The sequence below is a fragment of the Parasteatoda tepidariorum genome, chromosome 4 (genome assembly GCF_043381705.1).
Source record: "Parasteatoda tepidariorum isolate YZ-2023 chromosome 4, CAS_Ptep_4.0, whole genome shotgun sequence".
NCBI lineage: Eukaryota > Metazoa > Arthropoda > Arachnida > Araneae > Theridiidae > Parasteatoda > Parasteatoda tepidariorum.
Window position 1 is genome coordinate 66,322,695 of NC_092207.1, and position 26,544 is coordinate 66,349,238.

At 30.7% G+C, this 26,544-nt stretch overlaps 2 protein-coding genes across 3 annotated transcripts in view; both read right to left on the reverse strand.

Annotated features, from left to right (window-relative positions):
• LOC107438240 (L-sorbose 1-dehydrogenase) overlaps positions 1–11,894 on the reverse strand; it is a 31,086-nt gene extending 19,192 nt beyond the window's left edge. The window contains exons 1-4 of the mRNA XM_016050468.3: positions 11,562–11,894; positions 6,041–6,243; positions 3,407–3,596; positions 1,654–1,785 (exon numbers count right to left, since the gene is read on the reverse strand). Of these exons, the coding sequence (XP_015905954.2) occupies positions 1,654–1,785; positions 3,407–3,596; positions 6,041–6,243; positions 11,562–11,673 (637 nt within the window). The 5' untranslated portion in view covers positions 11,674–11,894. The remainder of the gene's footprint in view (positions 1–1,653; positions 1,786–3,406; positions 3,597–6,040; positions 6,244–11,561) is intronic.
• A 2,783-nt stretch (positions 11,895–14,677) lies between these two features.
• The window catches only part of LOC122271407 (L-sorbose 1-dehydrogenase-like), a 47,238-nt gene continuing 35,371 nt past the window's right edge, over positions 14,678–26,544 (reverse strand). For both annotated transcript variants that reach the window (XM_071179973.1, XM_071179972.1), the window contains exons 7-11: positions 25,711–25,867; positions 21,891–22,036; positions 20,054–20,231; positions 16,406–16,643; positions 14,678–14,947 (exon numbers count right to left, since the gene is read on the reverse strand). In XM_071179973.1, the coding sequence (XP_071036074.1) occupies positions 14,800–14,947; positions 16,406–16,643; positions 20,054–20,231; positions 21,891–22,036; positions 25,711–25,867 (867 nt within the window). In that variant the 3' untranslated portion in view covers positions 14,678–14,799. The remainder of the gene's footprint in view (positions 14,948–16,405; positions 16,644–20,053; positions 20,232–21,890; positions 22,037–25,710; positions 25,868–26,544) is intronic.

A 26,544-nucleotide genomic window follows, 5' to 3' on the forward strand; every position in this document is an offset into this window, starting at 1 on the left:
AATGCTTACCCGTTTGTTGAACATAATTAGATAAAAATACATACCAATTTGTTTAGTACAAATAAACAAAAATGCATACTAGTTTGCTTAGCATAGTTAGATAAAAATGCATTTCAATTTGTATAGCACAATTAGATAAAAAGGCATACTATTATGTTGAACATAATTCGATAAAAATACATATCAATTTGTTTAGAACAAATAGACAAAAATGCATATTAGTTTGCCTAGCATAATTAGATAAAAATACATTTCAATTTGTATAGCACAATTAGATAAAAATAAACACTAGTTGGTTGGTTGGTGTCGTATCCTCTATTGAATCATATTTCATGGTGTGCTTGAATAGTTTTTGTTATTTCTATGGCATTAAAAGAATACAAATCCTCTTCTGTGGGGTAGTTTAAGAGGTGAAGGCCTGCAGCGACTGCAGGGCAGTTAAAAACATGATATGGTGTCAGTTCCACATTAAGACAGTTGCCACAGTTTTGATATTTTCTAGTCTTATCTGTAGAAATTTTCATGTTTTTATGATGTTTTGTTCTTAGTCTGATGAGAGTAGTGGCTGTCTTCCTATCGATGTCAAGATTAGTTATTTGATCGTGGGCTTTGATTTTTAAAGGGGTGAATAGTCTTGATTTTGCATAAGCATTTGCATCTGCCAACGTGGTTGGGATTGAGTTTTGATTTAGATCTCTGGCATTTTTAGCCAAGGAATCAGCTATTTCATTAAACTCTAGGTTCACATGGGCGGGAATCCACTGCAAGAAGCAATTTTTCCGGAGGCGCTGAAGTTGTCCAAGTTGTTCTATGATATTCAGGACAAGGCTTGAGGTACCTTTGCTGAGGGCCTGTAAGGCAGACCTGCAGTCGCTGAAGATGGTGATACCACTAAGCTGCTCCGAAGGTTCAAGATTGATGTACGTTTCGATAGCCGTAGAAATGGCTATCAATTCTGCTGTAAAATTAGATGCGATTTTTCCAGCACCAGTTGCGAATTCTCGTCTTTGATCATCAGGAAGGAGCAGTACCACTCCCGCACCTCCGTTGGTGAAGGTGGAGTCAGAAGATCCATCAGTAAAAGCCCTGACATGATTGAGGCCAGATAGAGAGTCGATAGTTTTCATCCCAATTTCCTTGAGTTTATTCGCATGGTCTTTTTTCGAGCAGGGCTCGATGAGTTCTAGACAGATTGTCGTATTCTCTGGAACAACTCCAATAGCGGGAGTTTCGTTTCTGATAAGACAGTCTTCGGGTTTAAGGTGAATTTTTTCTCTGATGGCCCTGTCAAACAGAAGGGGAGATGACCTTTTGAGTCTAGATTTCTTATTCCAGTTTATAATAGTACGATGTGAAATGTGCCCCTCGTCAAGACTATGGGCATTATTTGTAAATTTAACAGTTAACATTTGTCTCCTTTCTTCCAGAGGGACCAAACCGCATTCCTCTTGAATTCTTAAGTTGTTTGTTGATGAGACAGCAACTTAAGAATACACTAGTTAAGACACACTAGTTTGTTTGGCACAATTAAATAAAAATGCGTTCCAGTCAGTTGAACATAATTCGATAAAAATACATACTAATTTGTTTATTACAAATAAACAAAAATGCATATTAGTTTGCTTAGCATAATTAGACAAAAATGCATATTACCAGTTTGTTTAGCGCCATTTATATCTCGATATTTATATCCACGTTCGGGTGCTGCTTGGGCAAAAGCATCAATTAACTCGCTTGAGTACTGTAGATCTTCAACAGTAAGATAGCCATCTTTGCTATGATAACCTGTTAAGTATTGTACAATTAACATCATCGAAATATGTACTTTGTGTAAGTTAAAATGTTTTAAAGTATTGGTAATTATTTAAAAAAAATAAATTACCTTTAATACATTATTAAATCAAACATCTTTCAAGGAACTAGATTATTATATATTTTGCATCAATTTTAGGAATTTCATAGTTTTTTATCTCAATTTTTTTGTTATGTTTCTGCTTAATTAAAATCTTTTAAAAAAATCGGAAAGAAACTATTTAAAATATTATAAAAAAAAATATTATTTTATAAGCTATTTAATATTTTATTGATTTTATAAGTATGGCATTTATGTTATTTTTCATGAAACATACTTGTAAGTTTAAAAGAATTGATAGTAAATTTAAATTGAATTTCATTAAACTGTCTTCACCGAATCAGCTATGACACAGATACTTTTCTTATTATTACAAATCTTCTTATTTATTGTTCTTGTAATATTTTATCCCACAAATCTTAATTTGATTAAAGTAGGCAAACTTGAAGTGTTAAAAATGATATTTATGTTTTTGTCTTGAATACTGTCATAAGAAATTCGCTTTGTAGCCAAAACTATAAAAAGTTTTAAAACATTAAATGAATAAAATGTTCATTAATATTAACACAAAGAATTGTTTAACCCTTATCATATAAAATGGCTTACAAACTATTTAGCCTTCACTTTTTGATTTTGCTTGAGGTGGAAAAGATATTTCTTTGTTTTGTTAATGTTAAAAATGACAAGACATTAGTTTTATATTCTCTAAGCGTATGTTAAATTCGTTGTTGTTGTTGTTATAGTCGTAGGCCATTTTATTTAATTTTATAACCGTCGTTGAACAGCAGACCCAATTTAATGGGTTTACGATTATTAATGTTTAATTCCGTAGTCTTGTAATTTTTAACCCAATCCAGAAGACAAGGGAACTCCTGGATCAAGTATTGGGAGAAATTTGCCCTTGTGGAGGGCTTTTTGATGGAGCTAACCCGCATTTGCGTTACATGGAGAGGAAGACCATGAGAAACTGCCTCGGTTAGCCTGACTGCAAGGGGACTCTAACCCATGATCCGTCCACCATTGAGGATATTTCACGTCTTCACTGTGGTTGGTGCAAGCTGGATGCGGAATTCGTATCGACTGGGATTCGAATCCGGTTCGCCGCATTGGAAAGCGAACGCCCTATTCCCTGAGTCATCGAGACTCGCCATAGCTAAGGAGATTGAGGCTAAGGAGATTGATCTTGTTTTCCATTTTCGCCAGCTATTGCCAAGAATTCAACTTCTGCCACACCCATACGTCACGACAGTTTGTATGGTGAACCCATTCATACATTCATCCACAGATCGTAATTTTCACCTGAATCAGAGAATGATCAATCTCCAATTCAGTACCCCAAGAGGTATAATTTCTCATAGGAACATGGAAGACTTTGTGACCCAACAGATTTAACGAGCAACAGTCTTACACGGGGAATTTTTAAATTCTCTATCTCACGAAAGTGAGTCCAGTGCCCTACCAACCAGGCTATCCCGACCGGTTAAATTCATATGTTTAGATGTATATTTTTTTCTTTCGTTTCATTTTTTAAAGTACAAAAAAAGCGTTACTTACCGTCCTTTACAAATTCCTGATTAGTATTGTTTTCGGATTTAAGAAAATAAGGATAAACGTCTTTCCATGACCATCCAGTTGCTCCTTCTTCTGACCAGTGGTCATAATCTCTATGGTTCCCTCTCACATACAGCATGTAATTAAGGATACTTGAACCACCTAATCCTTTTCCTCTTGGAGTGTTAATTTGCTAAAATATTCAGAGCATTAAACGTACTGATGCATTTTTAAAAAACCAGTTACATTTTTAATTTACTGTGTAAGGATAATGAGTGTTATCTCAAAATATGGTTCAAAACCACCAGAATATGGTAAAATTTACCAAGTTTCTGGCCACTTTGGTAATGATTTCGGAAAAATCAGCTACAAAATATTGTTTAAAATATGTGTTGAAATTTGGTAAATGAGTTAAAGTTTGTAGAACATGCATTTATTCTGTTAAATTTACTTACTGGTTTTTCAAAACATTTATTCAGTTAAATTTACTTTTCAGTGTTGTATTTTTTACTAAATATGTGGTAATAAGAACTATAATTTTGAAAACAAGAATTTCCGCTAATTCGTTACAATGTGCTTTAATTTTATTAACCTGAATAATGTTTTTTTTTGTTGTTGTTGTCAAAAATGTAATTTTTATACAGTCTGGTAAGTATACCAGAAAGTTTTTCTCCGTACACTTCATTATTTTACCTATAACCAAATTTTACAATTCATTATAAAAAGCCTAGTATGGAAGGGTTACATAGTTTCCTTGTATATTATCGCATATTTCATATATAGGAATGATAGAAATGAAACAATTTAATTTTCTTGTAAGAATTATAATAGATTCCTTATAACGGCATTTTCAAATGCATACAACTCTGAATATTTATTTCAAATAATATTTTAATGCTCATGCAAATGAATAGTCAAATTTGACGTCTTTTACATAAAAATGTACATAGTGATTTTGATGATTTGTTATATAAATTGTAATTTTTCTTATATCGAAAATTAAACTTTTAGCACAAAACAAAATATAGTTAGCAGTTAAAAATTTATAACTTTAATTACATGCACAAAAAATTTAAGGCTTTGTAGCCACTGGCTATTCCGTTGAGGCGGTTGACCCTCAGTGCTGCAGTGGTAGAGTTTGCTTCAAAAAGAACATTATTTTCTAAAAATTAAAAAAAAAAAATTTATTTTATTATTTTCTAAAAAAATTAATCGCCGATATAACGTTTCAAAGAACCTGAAGCTATTTTGCCACAAAAAAATGTAGCTCACTTTGAACCTCCATCCTTTGAAACCTTCATTAAATCGGTCTGCTGCCATCTGTTGGTATAAATTGCATCTAAATTGACTTTTCCCGAGATAGATTCGGGTTTGAAAAAGAGATTGAGCTGAAATAAACTTCTCCCGATATATATTCGAGTATTACAACACGATGCACTTAAAATAAACAAATAAATAACCCGAGTAATATTCGGGCATGGCATCTTGGAGCACCAGTGCTCTGCCCTAGATTAGTTAAGGCATGACAGTTAAAAGATAAATGAATGTTACAGCAAAGCAAAACTGTCTCAGTTTGCTTATTTTTCATGTATATTTTTGCTTACATACACAAATGTACTATACATACAATTGAGAATTAAATGCAAATTTGCATATCTGTATGGACACTATATCATTTGGTGTACAGTTTTCCACCATTTTTGGTGTTGAAGGAAACTAAATACATTTTTAAGTACATAACTGCAGTTATTGTGCAAAAAATTGCATAAAAGTGACAAAATAACAATTGTTTAAGGGAGTATGAAATATAATAATATGAGAATATGGAGCAAATATATTGCAAAAAATGTCCTTGTCATTTAAATAAAATGTTTTTGCAATAAAGCCTAAAATTGATTCTGGTGTACATGAAATTGTGCGTTGTCAGTAAACAAAAACTTTCTTAGTAAAAAAAAAAAAAAGAATGGAAAAGATTCTGAATTTTACTATTTCATCAGTAAAGGAAACTTTAGAAAATATTGATAAAAAAGTACAGTTTTTGTAAAAAAATAATAATAAATAAATAAATGAAAATTTCAAAAATGAAAAGCGATTAGGAATGTTGAACAATTTCTTTAATATTCAACCAGCAAAAATATTGACTAATAACTTGACTCTATAAAAACTGTGTAAAAAGTTGAATTGCAAAATTGAAAGCAAAATTGAGACTAGCATTTTTCTAACTAGAAATTTTCTTTCATAAGGAAACGGACGACAATTTTGGAACAGAGAAGACTTAACTAGCTTATTTTTAGAATAATTTTGACAGTTTTTTGAAATCAATTCCTACAGTTAAAAACGCTTAGCCTTTGTTCATAGTTGAATAAAGAAACACTTCTAATCAGTTCACATAGTTTACCTGGTGTGTTTATGATTAGGGTTATCTAAATGTTATGGTTATCTTATATTATGGTTTCCTCTATTTTACCAGAAACGTTGTCCATAAGCTAACTTAAAAATAATTTTCTAGTTATAGTATTGATCTTTAAGAAATTTTATGTAATAAAGAAGTAAATGAAATTTCGAAAATAGTTGAATATGAAACTGCATAAAATCGGCATGAATAAGTTGATTAGTTTACCAATGCACTAAAGTTACCCTGTTGTTATAGCCCAAGGCACCTCTTTTCTGTGGAACAGTCTTGTATGACCAGTCATTTTCCTTACGTTGAGACGCTATGCTTAGAGCGGGTAGTTCAGTTATAGAGCTTGCTTTAGGACCGGCCTCAAGCAAGAGGACAGTCACACAGGAGTCTTCAGAAAGACGAGAAGCAACAACAGAACCCGCTGAACCAGCACCAACTAAAATGAAATGCCCTCTTACAGTAATCTGATTAATAGCTTAATACAAAACTGAAGAAGTTGCATACTTACATTTATTTACACTAAATTAATATTCATCTTATTCAAATTAGATATTAATTTGAATATCTAACAAGGGAAACTAGGGAAGTGTGACTCGCCAATTTTGAACTAAACTGGTGGGATGTATGCCTTATGAGGAATAATTTTAGGGGGCAACATTCGTTTCGGCCCATAGAAGGTCCTGTGAGAGATAAAAAATAATTCAATATATAGAAAAATCGGTATTTTATTACTTCAATGCAGACTATTAGTTATTGTAATTGTCTCATAATCCAATTAATTTGTAATTAATTGGATAATTAATTAATTTGCTAATTAATAAATTAATCAGAAAATTAATTATTAATTAATTGTTAATTAATTATTAATAATTAACTGATTTGCAATTAAATACTCCAATTAATTTGGAAAGTTTTTTGGAAAAAAAATTTAAAACATTTGATGTCAAATTTTTTTTTTAAATTAACCTAACAGATTTTTCTGAAAAACTGCAGATATGTAAAATTTTCGAAATCAATTTTGACAATAAATATGCATTATATAGTACGTGAAAGTACCACAAAATTAATTAGAGTATAAGACAATTACAATAACTAATAGTCTGCATTAAAACAATAAAATACCGATTTGTCTATATATTTAATTATTTTTTATCTCTCACAGAACCTTCTATGGGCCGAAACGAATGTTTCCCCCTAAAATTATTCCTCATAAGGCATACATCCCACTAGTTTATTTCAAAATTGGCGAGTCACACTTCCTTAGTTTCCCTTGTAAGATGAATATTCAAATTAATATTCATCTTTGGTCACCGTATTGAGTTAATGCAAAAGAGACGTCCAACCTTAAGAAGGGAATTATAGTTTAAAAATATGCATGGTGTTCCGTTACCAACTCCAGAACTTCGATCATTGCTCTGAATTCCTTTTCCTTACAAAAACCTAAACTTACGAGGCGTCATCCAACCTTTAAAAGGGAAAGCCACAGTACAAAGCTACTATCATCTCTTATGCAGCGTAAATCCTGTTTCTTATTACACAGAAGGGGAATTGACTGCTAAAAAAAATATATCAGTTAACATGTTTTGCTTTTTTCATGTTGAAGATGTTATACCGGCTAAACATAGTACGAAGGATAATGATTTCCAATTGAGTTTCACTACTCTATAATAATGTAATGGACGCTTCCTGTTTTTGTCATTTCTCAAGAAATGGAAAGAAGATTATTAATTTTAGAAGTGTTTAGATCATGCGATTTCTTCCACTCGTCAACCTTCACATTCGTCGTCTTTCAGAAGTTTGAGGGACCGGTAATGAATTACGAACTAAAACAAGTATTTGTGAACACACTATGCCAAAACATTTAGCAATAAGCTGATCTCTATAATTTTGGGTTTTATTTGAAAAATTGTGTAAATTTAGCTTAAATATTCACGAATATATTTATATTTTTTTTAAAAATTATTTTTTTTATTTGCGTTTTTCTTCTGTAAGTTTAAAAATATTCAGTAAAATTTAACAGAATTGCTGGAGCATTTTTCAATTAATAAAAAAATTACTTTTAAAAATTAAAAAAAAAATTCATTAAAAATTGTGCTAGATATGAGCATTTAAAATAATTTGTTTTATACTACGTATGCGGGAAGAAAATGTAAATTCTTTATTCATACTTATTTAATAAACAATATTTCAAAACTAATGAAAAAAGGACGATTTCAATATCTTTAAAATCGGAAAAGCTTCTAGAAATTATTGAAATAAATTTTGCAATTTTTTAAAGAAAACTCTGAATGATAAGTGTTTTTTTTTTACATATTTTACTATTAAAAAAATTTACTAAAAATGGCACCGGCATTATGGGGGATCATTCTTCATAAAAATGTGCTTTCCTTTACGTTATTTTTTCCTTATACATCACATTTTATTGCATGATTATTTTTAGGTATTATCCTTCGTTATTAAATTTTATATTACAATGCAAAATAAAATTTGGGAAAAACCCCATATCATTTAGAGCTTTCTCTTAAAAAGAACAAAAACTACATAGAAAATTGTTAGGAACTTTTTAAATTTTCGCGATATTCAAATATGGCTTTTTTCATAAATTACTAAATACTATTCACTACAAAATGTGTGTTAAAAATTACATTTTCCATGAATGGAGGAACGGCTTTAAATCTGCATATCGTAAGCAATTTTCATCTAGTTTTTTTTTTTCAAATTTTAAAACAATAATATTGTAATTAATTAAAAATTTCTCCAAAAATTTAGTTTAATTTTATTGAATATTTTTTAAGTTATATCAAAAAGACAAAAACATTATATATATTTTTTTATAAAAAAAAGTTCATCTATCTCTCCATTAATATTCAAGTGTTTGAAATTTTATCCGATTATTTTAAATGACAAACAAAGTTATCGATGAAAGTTGCAGCTTATTAGGAATGTAACGAATATTGGTTTGGCCGAATAGCTGAATACCGAATATTTAGTGGCCGAAAAGCAACAGTTTTGTTTAAAAAAATCATTGGTAAGTATTATTTTTTACACAGAAATAAGCTTAGTCATTGCAGAAAAATAATAAAAACTTGGCAGTATAGATTAAAGGAATTTTTTTATGGAAATATTTAATATAATGAAGATAATTAGATATTAAGTTAATTAGAACAGTTAAGGGAAAAAACTGGCTAACAGCTATTGAAAAAAAACTCAAGTTGTAAGAGTAGGGATAGAAAAAAGTACAAATGGAAAAAAAACCCACTTAATTTTTAAAACAAAGAAAAAGCTTTCATGCTAAAAATATTATTTTCCGCAAAAGAAAATTATCTATAAGACATTAAAGAAGATAATGTCTATCAGAAACGCATTTAAAATACAGCTCTATCATAAAAACGCCTATAAAAAATAAAGGATATATACAAAAGCAAAACAAAAAAAGTAAAAATCGAAATTTATTTTTGAAAGAAAATTTTAAAGCTAAATATTTCAGTTTTCTAATCACTGAATTTTTGAGAAAGAAAAACGATCAAAGTCTATATTAGAAGCAATCTTAATTGCCTCGTCATACTAGAAACGTCTATAAAAACATAAGTTTTCTTGAAAAAGAAAAAGCTTGATAGAAACCAAAACAGAAATCATTCTTAATTTTAAATGAAAGATTTAAAGCCAAAAATCTAAATGCAACTTTTTAATACTGGCGTATTTTCAGAAAAAGTGACCATAAGAGAAAAACGTTCATTGGAAACACTCTTTAAAAAAAGTTGTTGTAATAAAAACGCTGATAGAAAAAAAAAGAGAAACAGAAAAAAAATGTCTTATATGAATTTATAAAAATTGTCCAATATGAGAAATTGCATGCTCTAAACATTTTTAAACTTGCATAATAATTTTTAAGTTTTTCTTTAAAAAGTTTTAACTGCCAAAAATTAAAAATTACTCTTGCATTGTTGTAGTGTAGTGTAAATTTTCTACATACAAGATACATCAGAAATTTATTCCTAAATTGTGTCAATCTATTTCGTTTAAAATCAGACAGGTTAATATCTTTTTTACAACTTCTGATATATTAGTTCTATTACCTGTGTTTGGTGTCATTCAATTCAGTATAAAAATTTAGCCTAAACAATACCTAACTTGTCTAGATAGCAATGCTTAAGTTTTACTTCCTTGTGTTAAGCCCCTTCAATAAATTTCTAGATGGTGACTAAAGCACTTCTTGGAAATGAAGTAAACTTAAGACAACGAAAAGGGTTCTAAACCACAACTTTGAAAACAGTTTTCAGCTTTTCTACTTATTACATCAGTATTCAATTACTTAAAAGTTAGTCTATTATTGAAATGAATATTCCATAAAAACTAAAGGAGAAATATATACTTGGTGATGTAAACATTTCATTTGCTTTACATTATTTATTATTCAACTGTTTAAAAGCTAGTCTATTACTGAATTGAATAATCCATAAAAACTAAAGGAGAAAGATATACTTTATGATGTAAACACTCCATTTGCTTTATATTATTTATTATTCAACTGCTTAAAAGCTAGTTTATTACTGAATTGAATAATCCATAAAAACTAAAGGAGAAAGATGTACTTGGTGATGTAGTATGTAAACACTTCATTTGCTTTATAAGCTATAAAAGGGGATTAAATATGAAGACACTAATATTTTTTCACGAATTACAAATTTTATGTCAAATTTTCACCTTTTTAGCTAACAAAAAAAATTAATGTTTACACCAGTGGTCGTAAAAACTGCATTATTTTTGTAGCTTACTATAACTGCTTTGCTACAAATGTAGTTAACTACAACTATTTTTCAATAAATATAGTGACTACAAACTACTTTCAAAATGTAGTGACTATTTCCCTATTTTAAAGAACCGAGCTTTGCTGGAGAAATTAATTTACACTTCTATAATTTAAACTGCAGGAGAAATTATTTACATATTATGTTCACAATGGTTTTAAATAAAAAAAAAGTAGTTTATATTAAACATGAAGAATTATTTAGAAATATTTATTTATACGTTTTTAATGCTCTTTTAGTTCTTCTAAGAAATTATGTACATCGAAATTTTGCTTTCTTCTTTTGGAATAAAATCAATGTACCAAAAAAAAAATCATTCACACAAAAAATCATCAAGTGCAACCGAAGTGATAGTTCATCTATTATTTGTAATTCTATTATTTGTAATCTATTATTTGTCCGTGATTACAATTATGCAATTCCTGTGTCTGTGACTGTGCAAACTCACAGTCACAGAAGCATTTTAAACTGCATCCATTTACGGACCAGAGAAGATTTGTACCCATCAAACTCAAAAAATGAATTGTGTTAGAACCCTGTTTCTTTTCTAAACTATATGTAAAAAGTAGTTGCCAGGAACCAATACGAACTACTGTTTTTTAATGTATCACTCTACTTACTACACTACTTTTTTAATAAAGTAGCACACTAAATTACAAACTATAAAAAAAAAGTAGTTGCCAGGAGCCACTACGAACTACTGTTTTTTATTGTATCGCTCTACTTACTACACTACTTTTTTTAATAAAGTAGCACACTAAATTACAAACTATGAAAAAAAGTAGTGATTACAATAGTTTCACTATTTGTAGTATGCTACTGCCGACCAGTTGCTTATATTATCTGGTACAGCCTATTACTCAATTGATTCAAAATAAATATTTCACATTTCTCTTGTAAATAATCTTCCTTACTTTACAAAAAAAAAAAGATCGAGTACACTTACCTACTATGTAGTCGTAAGAAAGGCGGAAACTTTGAGAAACTTTAGGGTTATAATCTCCTAATGAAACTATAAAAGGCAAAATCAAGGCAACAGAATACGAAACAAATCCCATATTAAATTTTTAAGCTAAAGATATGCCTTCTGTTTCAAAAATAGACAAACGGAAGCGTTTATATATCCTTTAAGATCATGTTTAAAATTAAACTGAATGATTTTTTACAATTAAACTGAATGATTTTTTAAAATTAAATTGAATGATTTTTACATTATTATAAGCAAGATGAAGTTAGGTTGTTGATCTTTGTGATGTAAGACATCTGAAGCAGCTGGGTAAAGAAATTCTCCTCCGTGTACAAACGACCTTGCTGTAAAGTTATGACGATTTCTTTTGTATAATAAATATTTGAAAGAATAGGGCTGGAAGAAATATTGTTAGACAGAAGATATGGGAGAAAAAAAAGTTGTGTATTTTAAATAGATAATATAAAAACATTCAACAGTAAACAACATATTCAACCTTGATGATTGATTTACGCGAATATGGCTACAGAAAAAATCCTGAAAATAATGGAAATTTTTCTTTTATAGTGTGGGGTTTGGTAAATACATTTTTAAATCCACTTATTTATGTATTTCAGCTTTTTTTCAAGAATTTTTCGGTTTTATTATTTTTTAAGTATAAAGTAATATATTTGAAATAAAAAAGCATAAGCATTTGGCAAAAGCGTATGCACACAAAAGCATAAGCATTCACTATTAGAAATTTAGTTTTAGAGCATAATAGAACTAAGAGTGTATTCACACAAAAGAGTATGCATACGCTATTTCAAATTTTAGGACGTAACGAAACAAGAGCGTATTCATATAAAAGCCAAAGCATTCACTATTGGAAATTTTAGGATGCAGTAGACAAAGAATGTATTCACACAAAATAGTATGCATTCACACAAAATAGTACGCATTCACTATTTGAAACATTTGGGCCGTAAAAAATAGCGTATGCATACAAAATTTTATGCATTCACTGTTAGAAGTTTTTGGACATAGTTGAACTAGAGCGTATTAAGGTATAAGAGTATGCCTTCACTATTTGAAAATATATGATGTAATTAAACAAGAGCGTATTTACACAAAAGCATAAGCGTTCACTATTGGAAATTTTAGGATGTAGTAGAACAAGAATGTATTCACACAAAATAGTATGTATTCACACAAAATAGTATGCATTCACTATTTGAAGCATTTGGGCCGTATTAAAAAATAGCGTATGCATACGAAAATTTATGCATTCACTGCTAGAAGTTTTTGGACATAGTGGAACTAGAGCGTATTAACGTATAAGAGTATGCCTTCACTATTTGAAATTATAGGACGTAATTAAACAAGAGCGTATTCACACAAAAGCCTAAGCATTCACTGTTGGAAATTTTAGGACGTAGTAGAACAAGAACGTATTCACAAAAAATAGTATGCATTCACACAAAATAGTATGCATTCACTATTTGAAACATTTGGGCCGTAATAGAAAAAATAGTGTAGGCATACAAAAGTTTATGCATTCACAGTTAGAAGTTTTTGGACATAGTTGAACTAGAGCAGGGGTGGCGAACCTTTACACACCAACGTGCCATTTTTTCTAAAAAAATGTTTAATGAGGTCATAGTCGTGCCGTTAAAAAATTTTGACTTCGTGATTACTGGGGAAATAATAATACTAAATACTATCAACTCAAAACTCTTTATTTACAATAAAAAAGACATAACAACTTAAAGTAACTTCAGTGTGATTTCTATATTTAGATAGATTAGATGACAAATAACTTATATTAGGTTGTAAGATGTTAGTTTAAGCAGGACTGTTAATTTTTTTTGCTAGTTATCTATTGTTCTTATTGTAATAACAATTGTGATCGGTGGCGTGCCCAAAATATTGTATCTCGTGCCATAAATGGCACGCATGCCAATGGTTCGCCATCCCTGAACTAGAGCGTATTAACGTATAAGAGTATGCCTTCACAATTTGAAATTATAGGGCGTAATTAAACAAGAGCGTATTCACACAAAAGCCTAAGCATTCACTGTTGGAAATTTTAGGACATAGTAGAATAAGTGCGTATTCATTCAAAAAACGTAAGCATTCACCATTATATATTTTAAGACGTAGTAGAATGTAGAGCAACTTCACACCATTTGATCCCATTTTAATATGTTGCTAAGTTTAATAGTATCGTCGAGAAAATTAAACTTTATTGCACTTTACCTTTGAATTTGATATTAGCTAAAGAGATTTTAAAGCCAAATTGAATCATTTTAATTACGATTTATAGTTTTTCACATACTGCGATTAAAGATATTTTATTTTTTTAATTAAACATCCATCTGTATCTGCTAGGTCGGAAAAGGTATAAAATAAGAATCTATTCGTGGTTTGTAATTTATTCATAAATATTTGAGATATTGATTAATTCTAAAATATTACTTTCATTTTTAGACAAATGTAGTAATATATGAGCATTATTATATTAATAATTGCATACTTTTTTACTTAATAAAGAAGCACTTCCTAAATTGTGAAAAAAATACAACACAATTTTAGTTACGTTATATTGAAGCAGCTTTAGAATTACTTTCTGTAAGTTTAATAAAATAAGCTTTTTTAACACTAAAAACACTAATTTACTCTATTCAAAATTTGAAAAAAAATTGTGCTGAAATTAATAGGAAAACTTAAATCTTACTTTCGATAAAGGATATCCTAAAAATGATCATTTTTGTCCTTGGACACTGATATTCAACGCTATTAAATTTTGTCGCTGAACTAAATTTATGGAAAAAAACGAAGTGGTCAGCAGGTTGGTGAAGTTTATACAGTTTTTTACTTTCAGTTTAGCAAACTGGTATATCGGTTAAAAAAATCTTTTAATGCATGCATTTGATTCGCCGAAAAAAAATTTAACAGTTTTTTAAATTTTTTTCCATTCTGATTTTTTAAAATTTCATTACTTTTTCGGACCATAACTAAGGTTATAAGTAGGTAAAAGAACTCAGTCGTTCTAATGACAAAATATTGTTCTTAAAAAATTTATGCGCTGAATTAAACAAGAAAAATGCAAAAACTGAACGAAAATATTTTTATTTTATTGATTACGAAAATTTGTATAACTATTATTTAAATACTAATTTTTTAAATATACATAAATATTTGAAAATCAAAAATTTTCTCCTATGGATTGCTTTAATTAACAAGTGAATCTATCCGGATTGTCTTGTTTAATCATATCAGATGCCTTTTCACCAATCATTATGATTGGAGCGTTAGTATTTCCACCCACAATAACAGGCATGATAGATCCATCAACCACTCGGAGATTTTTGATTCCTTTCACCCTGTTAAAATAAAAAATAAAAATTAAGATACTGTACAATCAAGATATTTATTGTATTGTAACTAATGAAATTAGGAATTTCGTAATCTTAACTATTTATCCACTATTCAGATGAAAATGCAATTACCATGAAACACAATTGGCTAACGAAAAAGAGCCCCTCCTTAAAAAAAGATAAGCATGTTTCTGTCATTTTTTTTCCATCAAAATATTTGAAATAAATTAATATTCTGCATAATGTCCTACATTACACAACTATTGAATTATAAAAACAAATTTTTGCAATTATGCACTAGGCAAATTCACGGTTGAATTTCTGTGATAAAGTCTATCTTTCTTAAATATGTTTGCCTGCATCATAGTACTAACAATTTTTATGTTAGAATGAAGATTATAGATTGAGAAGTTAGTAGGATTATTTTCAACGATTCTCTCTAATGGTCTCGGAGCATGTATCTCTGTGTGTGCTTGTCATCTGTCGTGTGATCTGTGAATGTGGTCCACCCTACAAAATGTTTTCTCTGGCGTTGGAAATGTTATTCGTCTCCGTGACTTAGGTGTAGAGTTACCCACCGAGTAACGTTAAATGAGCAACGCTCCCGACATCTTCCTTGGCGAAGAACGTAATAGTTCAGTGCCAGCCTGAAAATTCTCTTTAATGGTCTCGAGGCATTTATCTCTTTGTGTGTGTGTGCTTGTCTTCCGTCGTGTGATCTGTGAATGTGATCCACCCAACAAAAGGTTTTCTTTGGTGTGGGTATTATTGTTCGTCACCGTGACTTTAGTTCAGAGTTACCCACCGAGTAACGTTAAATGAGCAACACTCCCGACATCTTCCTTGGCGAAGAACGTAATAGTTCAGTGCCAGCCTAAAAATTCTTTCTAATGGTCACGGGACATTTATCTCTCTGTGTGGGTGTGCTTGTCCTCTGTCGTGTGATCTGTGAAAGTGATCCACCTAACAAAAGGTTTTCTTTGGCGTAGGTAATATTGTTCGTCACCGTGACTTTGGTTCAGAGTTACCCACCGAGTAACGCTAAATGAGCAACACTCCCGACGTCTTCCTTGGCGAAGAACGTAATAGTTCTGTACCTGCCTAAAACTTTTTGGGGCAAAAAGTACTTGCTTTTCAATCATTCAAAATTTCCAGCAAAGAAGGTAAGAAAGAGAAAAAAGAAAAAAAAAATTATAAAAGAAAGCTAGGCAATAAAATGAAAAAGTCGTACGTATTTCTGTAAAAAATGTTGCTGTAAATTACAGCACAAATTTGAAAACAATCGGTGAACATTTCTCCAATTTATGAGTCCGACCATCTTGAGATTCGAGAAAAACACTTTTTAAGCTGAACAGTAGTGGATACAGAAACTTAGGCTTCGAGTGTTTCTTTGATTTTTTTTCTGCTGGCAACAAATCTTTCGATAAACAATTTTAAGGGATAAAAAAACACATTTAATCATACCTTAATTGTGGATCCAAAACTGCTGTTCGATCTAGAATGTGACCCATTTTGCATGTGCCTACAGGATGGTAGTGTCCATAAGTATATTTCACAGAAAAACATCTCAAATATTCTGTCGAATAGTAAGTACTGTTAGCTTCATACTGTTCGCATCCTGGAAATTTTGTTGTGAACATTTTCGCTCCTAACCTTCTGAAAGCATTGGTCTTTGTAACTATATCTACGCTAAACTGCATAGCTGCAAAAAAAGAATTGGCTTTTGAATATGTTTATAACATGCCATGTGAATAGTATTACATATTAAATGAAGCCTTTACAAGCATGATTAAATGTTGTAAAAAGTTTTATCAAAAAATCAGTATATCAGAGATGAGGTGCGGGGCATTATGCTTCATTTAGCGTTATTACAGACAGATTGGTAATAATAACACCAAACAATAACATAAATATGTTACATTTTATCGTGGGTCTTACAACTGCTAAGACCTAAAATGGATGATCTATCGACTTAAGTTCTATTATTGTTAGAATAGTTTTTGGAACTTTTTCTCTTTTAACGCTGTTTTTCGAAGCTCCGTCGCCAAGGAAAATAAAAAAGCCATAGTTTAAGTGCTTTAAACTAGAAGCTATGCTATGATTTTAAACTACATATGCAATCTTGCCGTGAAAAAGTATTTCTGCCTTAGAACAGACAAATAACTTAACTATTTTAAAAGTCATTTTACTTTTTTAAAAATCGCCAATTTGGTGGCATATTTCCTACTAGATTTAAATTTTCAAAATCACTGTCTTATTTTTAGTTGTCACAAATTTTTATGAGCCCATGTAATGCAGCGTTGGAGTAAATATTGAAATATTTGAAAATAAATCAGAAGCGCTTTTCATTTTCACAAAACTGTGACTTTTGTCCATATTAAAGTTTTGCGCCATTTTCAAAATAAAATTATGGTACAGCGCTGGCTTTAGATAAGCTAATCTTGGCCTAGACAGGCATGAGTAACAGTTGAAAACTCATAGCAGTTATAAGAATAGTATACTTGGATAAACCCCGACTTCTCTATCTTAAAGCAATTTTGCAAACTTTCTTTATTTCCCCTTTCCTTTTCATCATGCCTGGTACTTAACACCTTCTGATTTCATTACCTTCATTACGCAATGTTGATCTTAAAGTCAGTTGGAAAAGACCTTTAATTTGATCTTACCACTTTATCATCGACGGGACTTTTAATTCCTATCTAATATAGCATAAACAGAACAAAATATCTTATTGGCGTTTATATGTTTCTATTAATATGATTTTCAATAATCAATACTAGATGGCAGCACATGATTATATGAACATCGTCTATGGAACTATTTAGTTGTTGAAATTTTCGTTCGAGGGCGATATTTCATGATCTATCTTTCCAGTCTTAGCTTACCGTTTCGATCAATTATTTTTCCTATTTTTTATCAATTTATTAACATTTTTAACTAGTCGTAAAACAAAGTACTAAAAGCTGAACTTAAAATCAAAATATTATAATGTGTTGATCTTTTCTTGAGACTTTAGAGTTTAGATGGGTTTTTCATTCATACAATGAATGTTCATAAATTGTATTGAGAATAGTGTTGACTTATTTTACATTATTTTGCATTATTTGCTACATTTATTAGAATATTTAGGAAGGATTTGCTTTCCCTACTAAGTTACTGTACAATGTATTTCTTTAATGTAAACTCATTATTTTATTACTTAAGAGATGCGTACAAGAAAAGATAAGGTTTGACAGCTGAACTTGACAGTTGAAGTTAAAGTTGCTTGGATTGAAATTCCATCCGATCTTGACACACCTCAATACAAAAGTTAAAAACATATGCAACTGCAATTCCACATAATAATCAAAAATTTTCATTATAAATGTGGTTTATATTTTAATATTTCTATTTGATCTTAAGAAATTAAAGATATGAACACAAGTATTTTGTTATTCTGTATGTTTTTATTTTATAATTTCTATTAGCTTTATATGAATCCCGATGGAACTTTAGAGTCCCAAATTTAAAGTTTTGTGAAAAAATTAGAAAATAATATTGAATATCAGAAAAATATTTGTCAAATTGTATAATAGTCATTACTTACTTTTAAGCAGCTTTAAATTTTTTTTTAAATTTTTAAATTTTTTTTTTACAATTAGGGAAATGAAGGATTAACTAGGACAAGGTTTTGAAATCATTCTGTCTCCTGACATGGACAAAACTTTTAAATTGTTCATCACTAGGTCAAGACCTTGAATCCAATATACCTTTAACAGGATAAGATGACATCAAGTAAATTTTAAACTGTATGAATTGTATGACAATGAGAGAAATCTCTCGGTTTTATTGAGAAGGTTATGATTAATCGTAATTTTTACCGTGCTAGTTCTTAAGGTGATAGAGAACTCTCTTTTAAGTTACAGGTTTATTCTGAAAATTAACAATATAATATAATATATGTATAAAAATAAATAAATAATGAGTAGCGTCAAGACGTTGCTCAGCCAGAATTAAATGACACTAGGGAACAAATCTTTTGTTGCATTTATGCAAATACTTGATCCTGCATAATTCGGATGTCGGGATTTCAAATCCAAAAGCAGTTTTGCTTCTAAGTCTGCAGATTCTCTTTAATGACATATTCAGTCTATGTTTTATTTTTTTTACATTACATTACATTATATGTAACAGGGGGTCGCGTAATTGTTGCGACAAACTTAGAGGGAGTAAGAGAACACCATCAGAATTGAAATCGCACAAAAATCCGGGCCCGGAAATGTTGTTCTACACGGCTAGGGGCACCTCTATATTATGACCTGTTTAGAAACATACGAAGAAATAGTTTAGCGGTATATTACCGATGTAGCGGTACATGACGACATTTTTGGGCATCTGTTCTTATGTAATTTTAATCCTGATGATGTGCTCTAACAACCTGATGATGTGCTCCCCTATAAATTAGTCACAATATTTTTGAAAGAGCCGTATTAGCTAAGAGAAGACAGTCCACTTTCCAATGATTTGAACTGGGTTTGAATATCAGCATTGGCTGGTAGATACGAATTCCCCACCTAGCTCGTATCAACCAGAGTACTGACGTAAAAACATTCTCAATGTTATAGACGGATTATGGGTTAGAGTCCCTTTGCCGTCAGGCTAATCGTGGGAGGTTTTCGTGGTTTTCTTCTCTTTTAATGTAAATGCGGGTTAGTTCCATCAAGAAATCCTCCAGAAAAGCAAAACTACCAATGCTTGATCCTGGAGTCGGCTTGATTCTGGATCGGATTCAAAATTACAAGGCTATGGAGTTGAACATAATTAGTCGTAAACCCAAAAATTGGTTGGCTGCTCAACAGCGGTTATAAAATATTTTTGGGATCTCCAATTATATATAACGTTCTTAGCTTGTTCATTCGACAAAGAGTTTAATAAAAATGTCAATCTAAAAAAATAGTAGCATGGCGAGTGAAACGAATTGAATATTTGAAACCAGAGATACGGAAGTATCTAAAATCTTTTAAAATAAATCTCATGCAACAGAAAAATAAATTGTTACAAAAAATCTGCTCGATGCGTGATATTGGTACAACTTATTACAAAATATTCTTAAAATCTTTCGATGGTATTTACCTTCTATTACTCTTTCGAGATCCTCTGGGTGGTCGAAAAAGTTTGGATCGATGAGTGGCGCATCTCTGGGATTCTTGGAAGCCAACCTAACCGTTCCTCTACTTTTAGGTCTAAGGTAGCAGGGAAGAAAACCGAATGTATTTTTTCCTTCATATGGTTTGAAAACTTGGTTATATATCTGTCATGGATTAAAATAATGAAAACAAATATGTTTATAATATTTAAGTTAGATTATATAACCTTAAAAATTTACTCGGGTGACCATAAAATGACCGACTATTCGAAAAATTATTAGTGGAAATGGGAGAATGAAATGTACGCTTTGCTGCACTTTACTTAGAAAAATAGTGTAATTTATCCAGTTTTGAATTACATCAGAAGACGGCATTGTCGACTGGAATAGGTAGGCAGCTAATTTCTTTACGTCTAATTAGATTCGTAGCAATGAGCTATTGAGGCTATTGAAACATCCCTGAGGATGATCCGAAGAATGCCATCACAATTTTAATCCTCTGCAGAGGGAATGGCTCCTTCACTATCGCAACCCGACAACCTGCGAGAGAAGTCGAACATTTTACTGTAGAACAATTTAATGTGGACCGATACCGAACACTCTCGGTCTCTACACAGGCTGATTAAAGTGGTCATCCTACCGCTTACTGACCTCAGTCACAGGTGCTTGGTATTCTAGTGGGAACCGTGTCTTTACGATCAGTCCACTGCGGGATCAGTTGTGATCAGTTGTAAAGCTATATTTCCGAAATTACCATCAATTACAGAATAATTTTATTACACGATTAATTTTTTTTCCAATTTATTTCATTATTTGATGTAAATGGATTTTAATTTAGATAGTAGATAGATTTTTCTCTTACTAAACTATTAATAGATAATTTGATGTCAATTACTTCTACCACATTCATTGTCTCTAATTAATCAATTTAATGCTGCTTAATTTCGAATGAAGATAATTATAATGATACATCTTCGTCAATGCGTTAAATAAGACTTTTTGAATTACAACAAAAATAGTTTTAATTTTTCTTCCACTTGATTAAAGATTTTTTTTATTTCATTTCATTTTGCTACTTTAAATCTTCAGGCATAGTTTCGGAAATAAATTAGATTATGAAAGTTTTGTTTAGTTGAATTTGCTGTAAATTCATTCAGAAGAGTGTAAAAATTCTTTACTTTCCTAATTAAACACAAAAGTCAGTAATTAGTTGCATAATTTCACTTACTAATTACCTTTTTGACTTCTAAGAGTATCTGTTATTTCGGATTTTTCTTTGAGGCAATAAAAAAAAGATGCAGATTTTTTAAATGATGAATTTGTATTTATTTTTAAATTTTCAAATTATAATGATAACTAATCAGTATTTATGTATTATATATTTTTTCCATTTTAAAACTATTATACATTTTAGTAGATTTAAATATTCATTACTTTTTTTTCGGCTGTTACTTTCATTTCTTTTCTAAGATTTGAATTTCATTTGGTTTTAATACCAAATTTGAACATCAGACAGTTTTAGTATATGTGCTATCAGTGATCAAATTTGTAGTTTGGATTTTTTTAACCGAACAAAGAAGTCAATGAAATGCTGGATTAAGCATTGCAATAATCTTGTCTTCGCGGTGGAACTTCTTTGCATTTTCTTTGTAAGAGAAAACCCCGAAGTCGAATAAGTTCGTATAATCTACTTCATCTAATATATAATTTATTCACATAAAGTAAATCATTATTTAAGATAAGTTTCTCCAACGTTTGAAAGTTTCCAATATTTATAATACAAAAACGTCAGATTTAATGACAATATTTTTTAATGTGTCTTACTGCATCTTGTACTGCTTCTTCTGGGTTACTGGCATCAGTGAAACCTAATAGAGGTGCATTCAAATCAGGCCAATCAACACTCGCATTGTTATATTTTGAATTGAACCACGCCATTCCCTCGAGACCGTATAAACTCGTTAAGGGACCTGAAAATATTAAAAAATATAATTAATTTAACCATTTAATAAAAGTTTTTAATTTAATTTGTATCTTAAGTTAAATATATACAGTGTGTGTTAAACACTTCCCTTAATGCGCAGTCGACAAAAAAAATATTGACACACCAATGTCATTTTATGTATTTGCGCAGCGAAAAATTTCAACTTTACTGATTAAACTGTATTGCACTCAGTTTTCTGTAGAAAACATTATCACATAATGCACAATAATAAAATATTTAAAAGGAAAAAAGTACATTTTATATTATTTTTAAACAAACAAATAAATAATAGGCACAACCGAATTTCATTGTATTCACGAGATAATAATAAAAGCTTGAATTCATTTACTGAAACTAATTCCAAACTTGTTCTTGGACTCGAGTATTAAGTCACGTTCATTATTATCTTGAATTTCTGTATTCATTAAGTCCAAAGAAGTGTGAAATTCCAGGCTCCGTTCGAGAAAAAATAATATGTCTCCGTGAAATAGGATAAAGTTATCAAGATATTGGAAAGCAGGTAAAATTTAGCTTTTCAACATTTTCCTCCACTATTAAAAAAGTGGAAACAACAGGATCCATGAAAAATAAACCCCGATATGGTCACCCCGTTACAGAAATTGACAGGGAAATGAGGCACTTTGCTGAAGTGGCCCTGAAAATTTCACTCAAAGTGCTCAAACTTTAGCCAAAGACTTTACGTCAGCTTCTGGCACATCAGTGGCACCACAATTTAAAAGAAATTTTCTAGATACAGTGAAACCTGCCAAGTTGACCACCCTTGTAAGTTGGGCTCCTGCATAAGTTGACCTCAATTATCAAGAGCGGAATTTTTCCTATATAATATAAACCGTTGTAGCTTGACCACCTGTCTATATTTCCACTGCTTCGGTCTTTAAAGAGTTATCATTTGCATATTTTCTGAATAAAATTTTTAAGTCAAGTAGAAAAAGAAAATGAAATATATAGCAACATGATATAGGAAACGAATAAGTAAACAATGACATACCCCCTCTATAAGTTGACCACTTGTCTAAGTCGACCACTAAAACAATGCGCCACAAGTGGTCAACATACACAAGTTTTACTGTATGGGTAGTCTTCGGGATAGAAAGCGAAGAAAAAAAACCTTTCATTAGTGAAGTTAATAGGAAAAAGGGACTTGAGTTTTGCTCTCACCTATCGAAATAAGTCAATTGAGCTCTGGAAAAAAAGGAATGATGCTTTTGCTACAATGTCAAAGAGCATTCTGAATTATAATTCACTTTTACATTGCTGCTCAGAGCGCCATCTGTTGGATTTTAGAAATAGTAACAACGCATGCCACGAAGATTAGAGGCAGTCATTAAGGCCAATGAATTACATACAAGATATTAAAAAGCAAATCCCCGATAATGCGAAATATTATTTGTTTCTTAAAGTGTTCTAATACTTTCTTTGAAAAAATATTAATTAAATAATATAACTTTGAAAAAATATTATGATCGGAATACTGATCTGATCTGTATTCCGATTCAGATATATGATTTACTCTGGGAACATGGAGGACTTAGTCACTAGATAGATTTAGCATGCACCAGTCACTATTCACTACACGGGCTTTGGCTGACTGGGTTCGAACTCACGACCTATTGGACATGAGCCCAACGCCCTACTAACCCAGGGCTAAAGAGAATACAAGGGCTAGTTCACTCCGCTCTTAGAGCTGAAGCTACGATTTCCCTCCTCATGACGTCACTGTGTCTACAGATCTCGGCGATCGCAAGCAAAGATATGATAACTTTGCATCTTTCACTTTGTAAAAATAAGTTAAACTTTTTCTGGTTATTAGCCTTCAAACTTTGCGTAATTAACACATCATTTCCGTTCATAAACATGGTTAAAAAAAACTTTCTTGGTTATTATATTAAAAAAATACCATTTTAAACTTATAAAAATGTTTTGCTAGTTGGTGAAAATGACACGATAAATACTTTATTTTAAAAAGTTCATCTTTAACTTTAACTATTAAGAAAAATGAAGGCATATATCGACACTTTTTTTATCTACATATTCTTTTATAACGATAAGTTAAGTTAAATTTAGAATCCCTGATTTTAAAATATGTCGTTAATAGCAATTTGTTCATACTTAATCATTAGGAAACATCAACCTTAAACGCTAATTACTGAAACAAAATAATAATTTAGGTTCATAATGACATTAGAAATTTTACAATTGTTTATAGACATTTAAATTTACGATGATATAATTTATAGATATTTAAATTGAAGAGAATATAATTTTTAAAAAAAATCATAAATATTTAGAATAACTACATTAAAAAATATGTTATGAAATTAGGAGAATTTCAACTATATACTATATATTTTATTTATACTTTTTACTTACATTTTAATTTTCTTTGACTTTATCTATTTTTTAATTCTTTTCACCTGCCTTTCTTTATGAAGTAACGAGGCGGTTTCTATTTAGATAATGAATTTTTATAAAAGTTCTTTACGACAGAATAAACGTATTGCTGTTTTATATTAACTGTGTCATTTCGGAATCCATTCTTTACATAGTTGTTCATTTACTTTAGGGAACACGCGAAAAATTATACTTTTTCCTTTTGTTTTTATATCAGAATTTTTGCAAGTTGCAATCGCGCAAACTGGCATTTCGATAATAGTTTTAAATTCTTGTAAATTCACTGCAAAAACTGAGGAAAGTCATTATAGAAAATAACAAATGTCTTAGAATATCTCGCAAAAAGAAATGATCCAATATTAGTTAGAGCTAGTAAGGCCAAGCGCTCCTTTCTTGAAGTAAAAGTGCGAGCTTTGCGCCAAAGTGACGTCACTAGAGTGACGTCGGAGGATCGGCGCGGCAAGAGATACTTCAAAGGAGTGAACCAGCCCTTCCATTCTCTTTAGCCCTGCTACTAACCAGGCTATCCAGCCCACGACTATTCTAAACATAGATATTGAAAGGTTGTTTCTCAAAGGCTCGGCTTTCGCATGATATGATACTTTTTGCGAATTATTTTATCTTTCTATAACTGTTGCAACAGTTACTCATGACTGTTGGATCAAGCTTAGCTTATCTTTAGCCAACGTCTTTTTGCTAATTTTGATAATAGCGCAAATTACAATATGGAGAAAAGGCACAGTTTTGAGAAAATGTGAGAAGTTTGTGGTCTAATTGGTGTGGTTTGTGGTCTAACACCAAAGTTGCCTTATCTGAGCTTCTATAAATTCGCAAAAAAGGAGAATGAAGCAGTGATTTTAATAATTTTTATCGAGGTAATATCTTTAATAGTAAGTTTAATGTCTTTTTAAATATTTTAGTAATTTGTCTGTTCTGCAGCCCAGATAATTCTTTTGTGCAAGATGGTATATATCGTTAAAAATTATAGACTTGCTTCAAGTATAAAAACTATGACTTTTTTATTTTTCTTGGCAAAATAGCTTCGGAAAATCACGCAAAGACATCACAACCTCCATTCTTCAAAAAGAAGCCAAGCTCTTGTTTAGTAATTTATGACTTAGCTTACATAATTGCCTTGCGTGAAAGATTTCTTTCTTTTTGTAGCCAGATGTATGTCTTTATAGAGAGTAAATGATTATATCGGAAGTGGGTTCACATTTCTCGGCAATATTTAGAGATCACAATTACCTTTGCCAAATTTAAGAAAACTCTCCGCTGTTTCATTTGGATAAGAAAATGTTCTGTTGTATAAATCACGTGCTTCAGGAACTTCAAACGAAAGTCCAACGGCTCCAACGTGATTTTGAAGATTATCCCCTACAGGAAGATCAGCAATAACGGGAATCTGAAAAATAAATGGGGGAAAAATGTGAAGCAAGTGCAGGGTGAAATACTTGGCTTTCTGGAAAACCTGGATTATCAGTACCAACAATGGATGATCGTAACTTTCGAATGATCGAGATAAATAATTATTATCACGACAGCAATGATTTAATCGCCAAATTTGTTTACAAAATGTAAAACTGCGATTTAGGCAACCTCAAGGTGCATCCGCTGTCTCATAAAATATACATTATTTAAGGTGGTTCTAGTACAAATTCAAAGCAGTAGTAGTTCAGTGACTTGAGAATCTGACTCTTGTTTGGGCTAAGACCCACTGAGTACTTGAGATGTGCTCGTAAAATTAGTGGACTCGAAAGTCCTGTGGTCAATCACTGAGCAGTACGAGGGGTGCACGTATGAAAATAAAATTTCCTTCCCCTTCAGATCTGCAACTAAATTGAGGAAATGTCCTCACAAATGAGATTCCTTCTGCATAGGATAAAAAATTGTGATAGTATGTCTTCCAATGATCCTTAGTAATGTTTCTCAGACCATAGCAAATAGCCATTACCTACCTCATGTATAGATTCAAATTTTAAAATTATTGTTTTTAATCCAAATAAAATAGACAAAAAATACTATTTGATATCTGCCATAATATAATTTTTTTCAAAAGTGTATTTGATCTCTAACTCCATG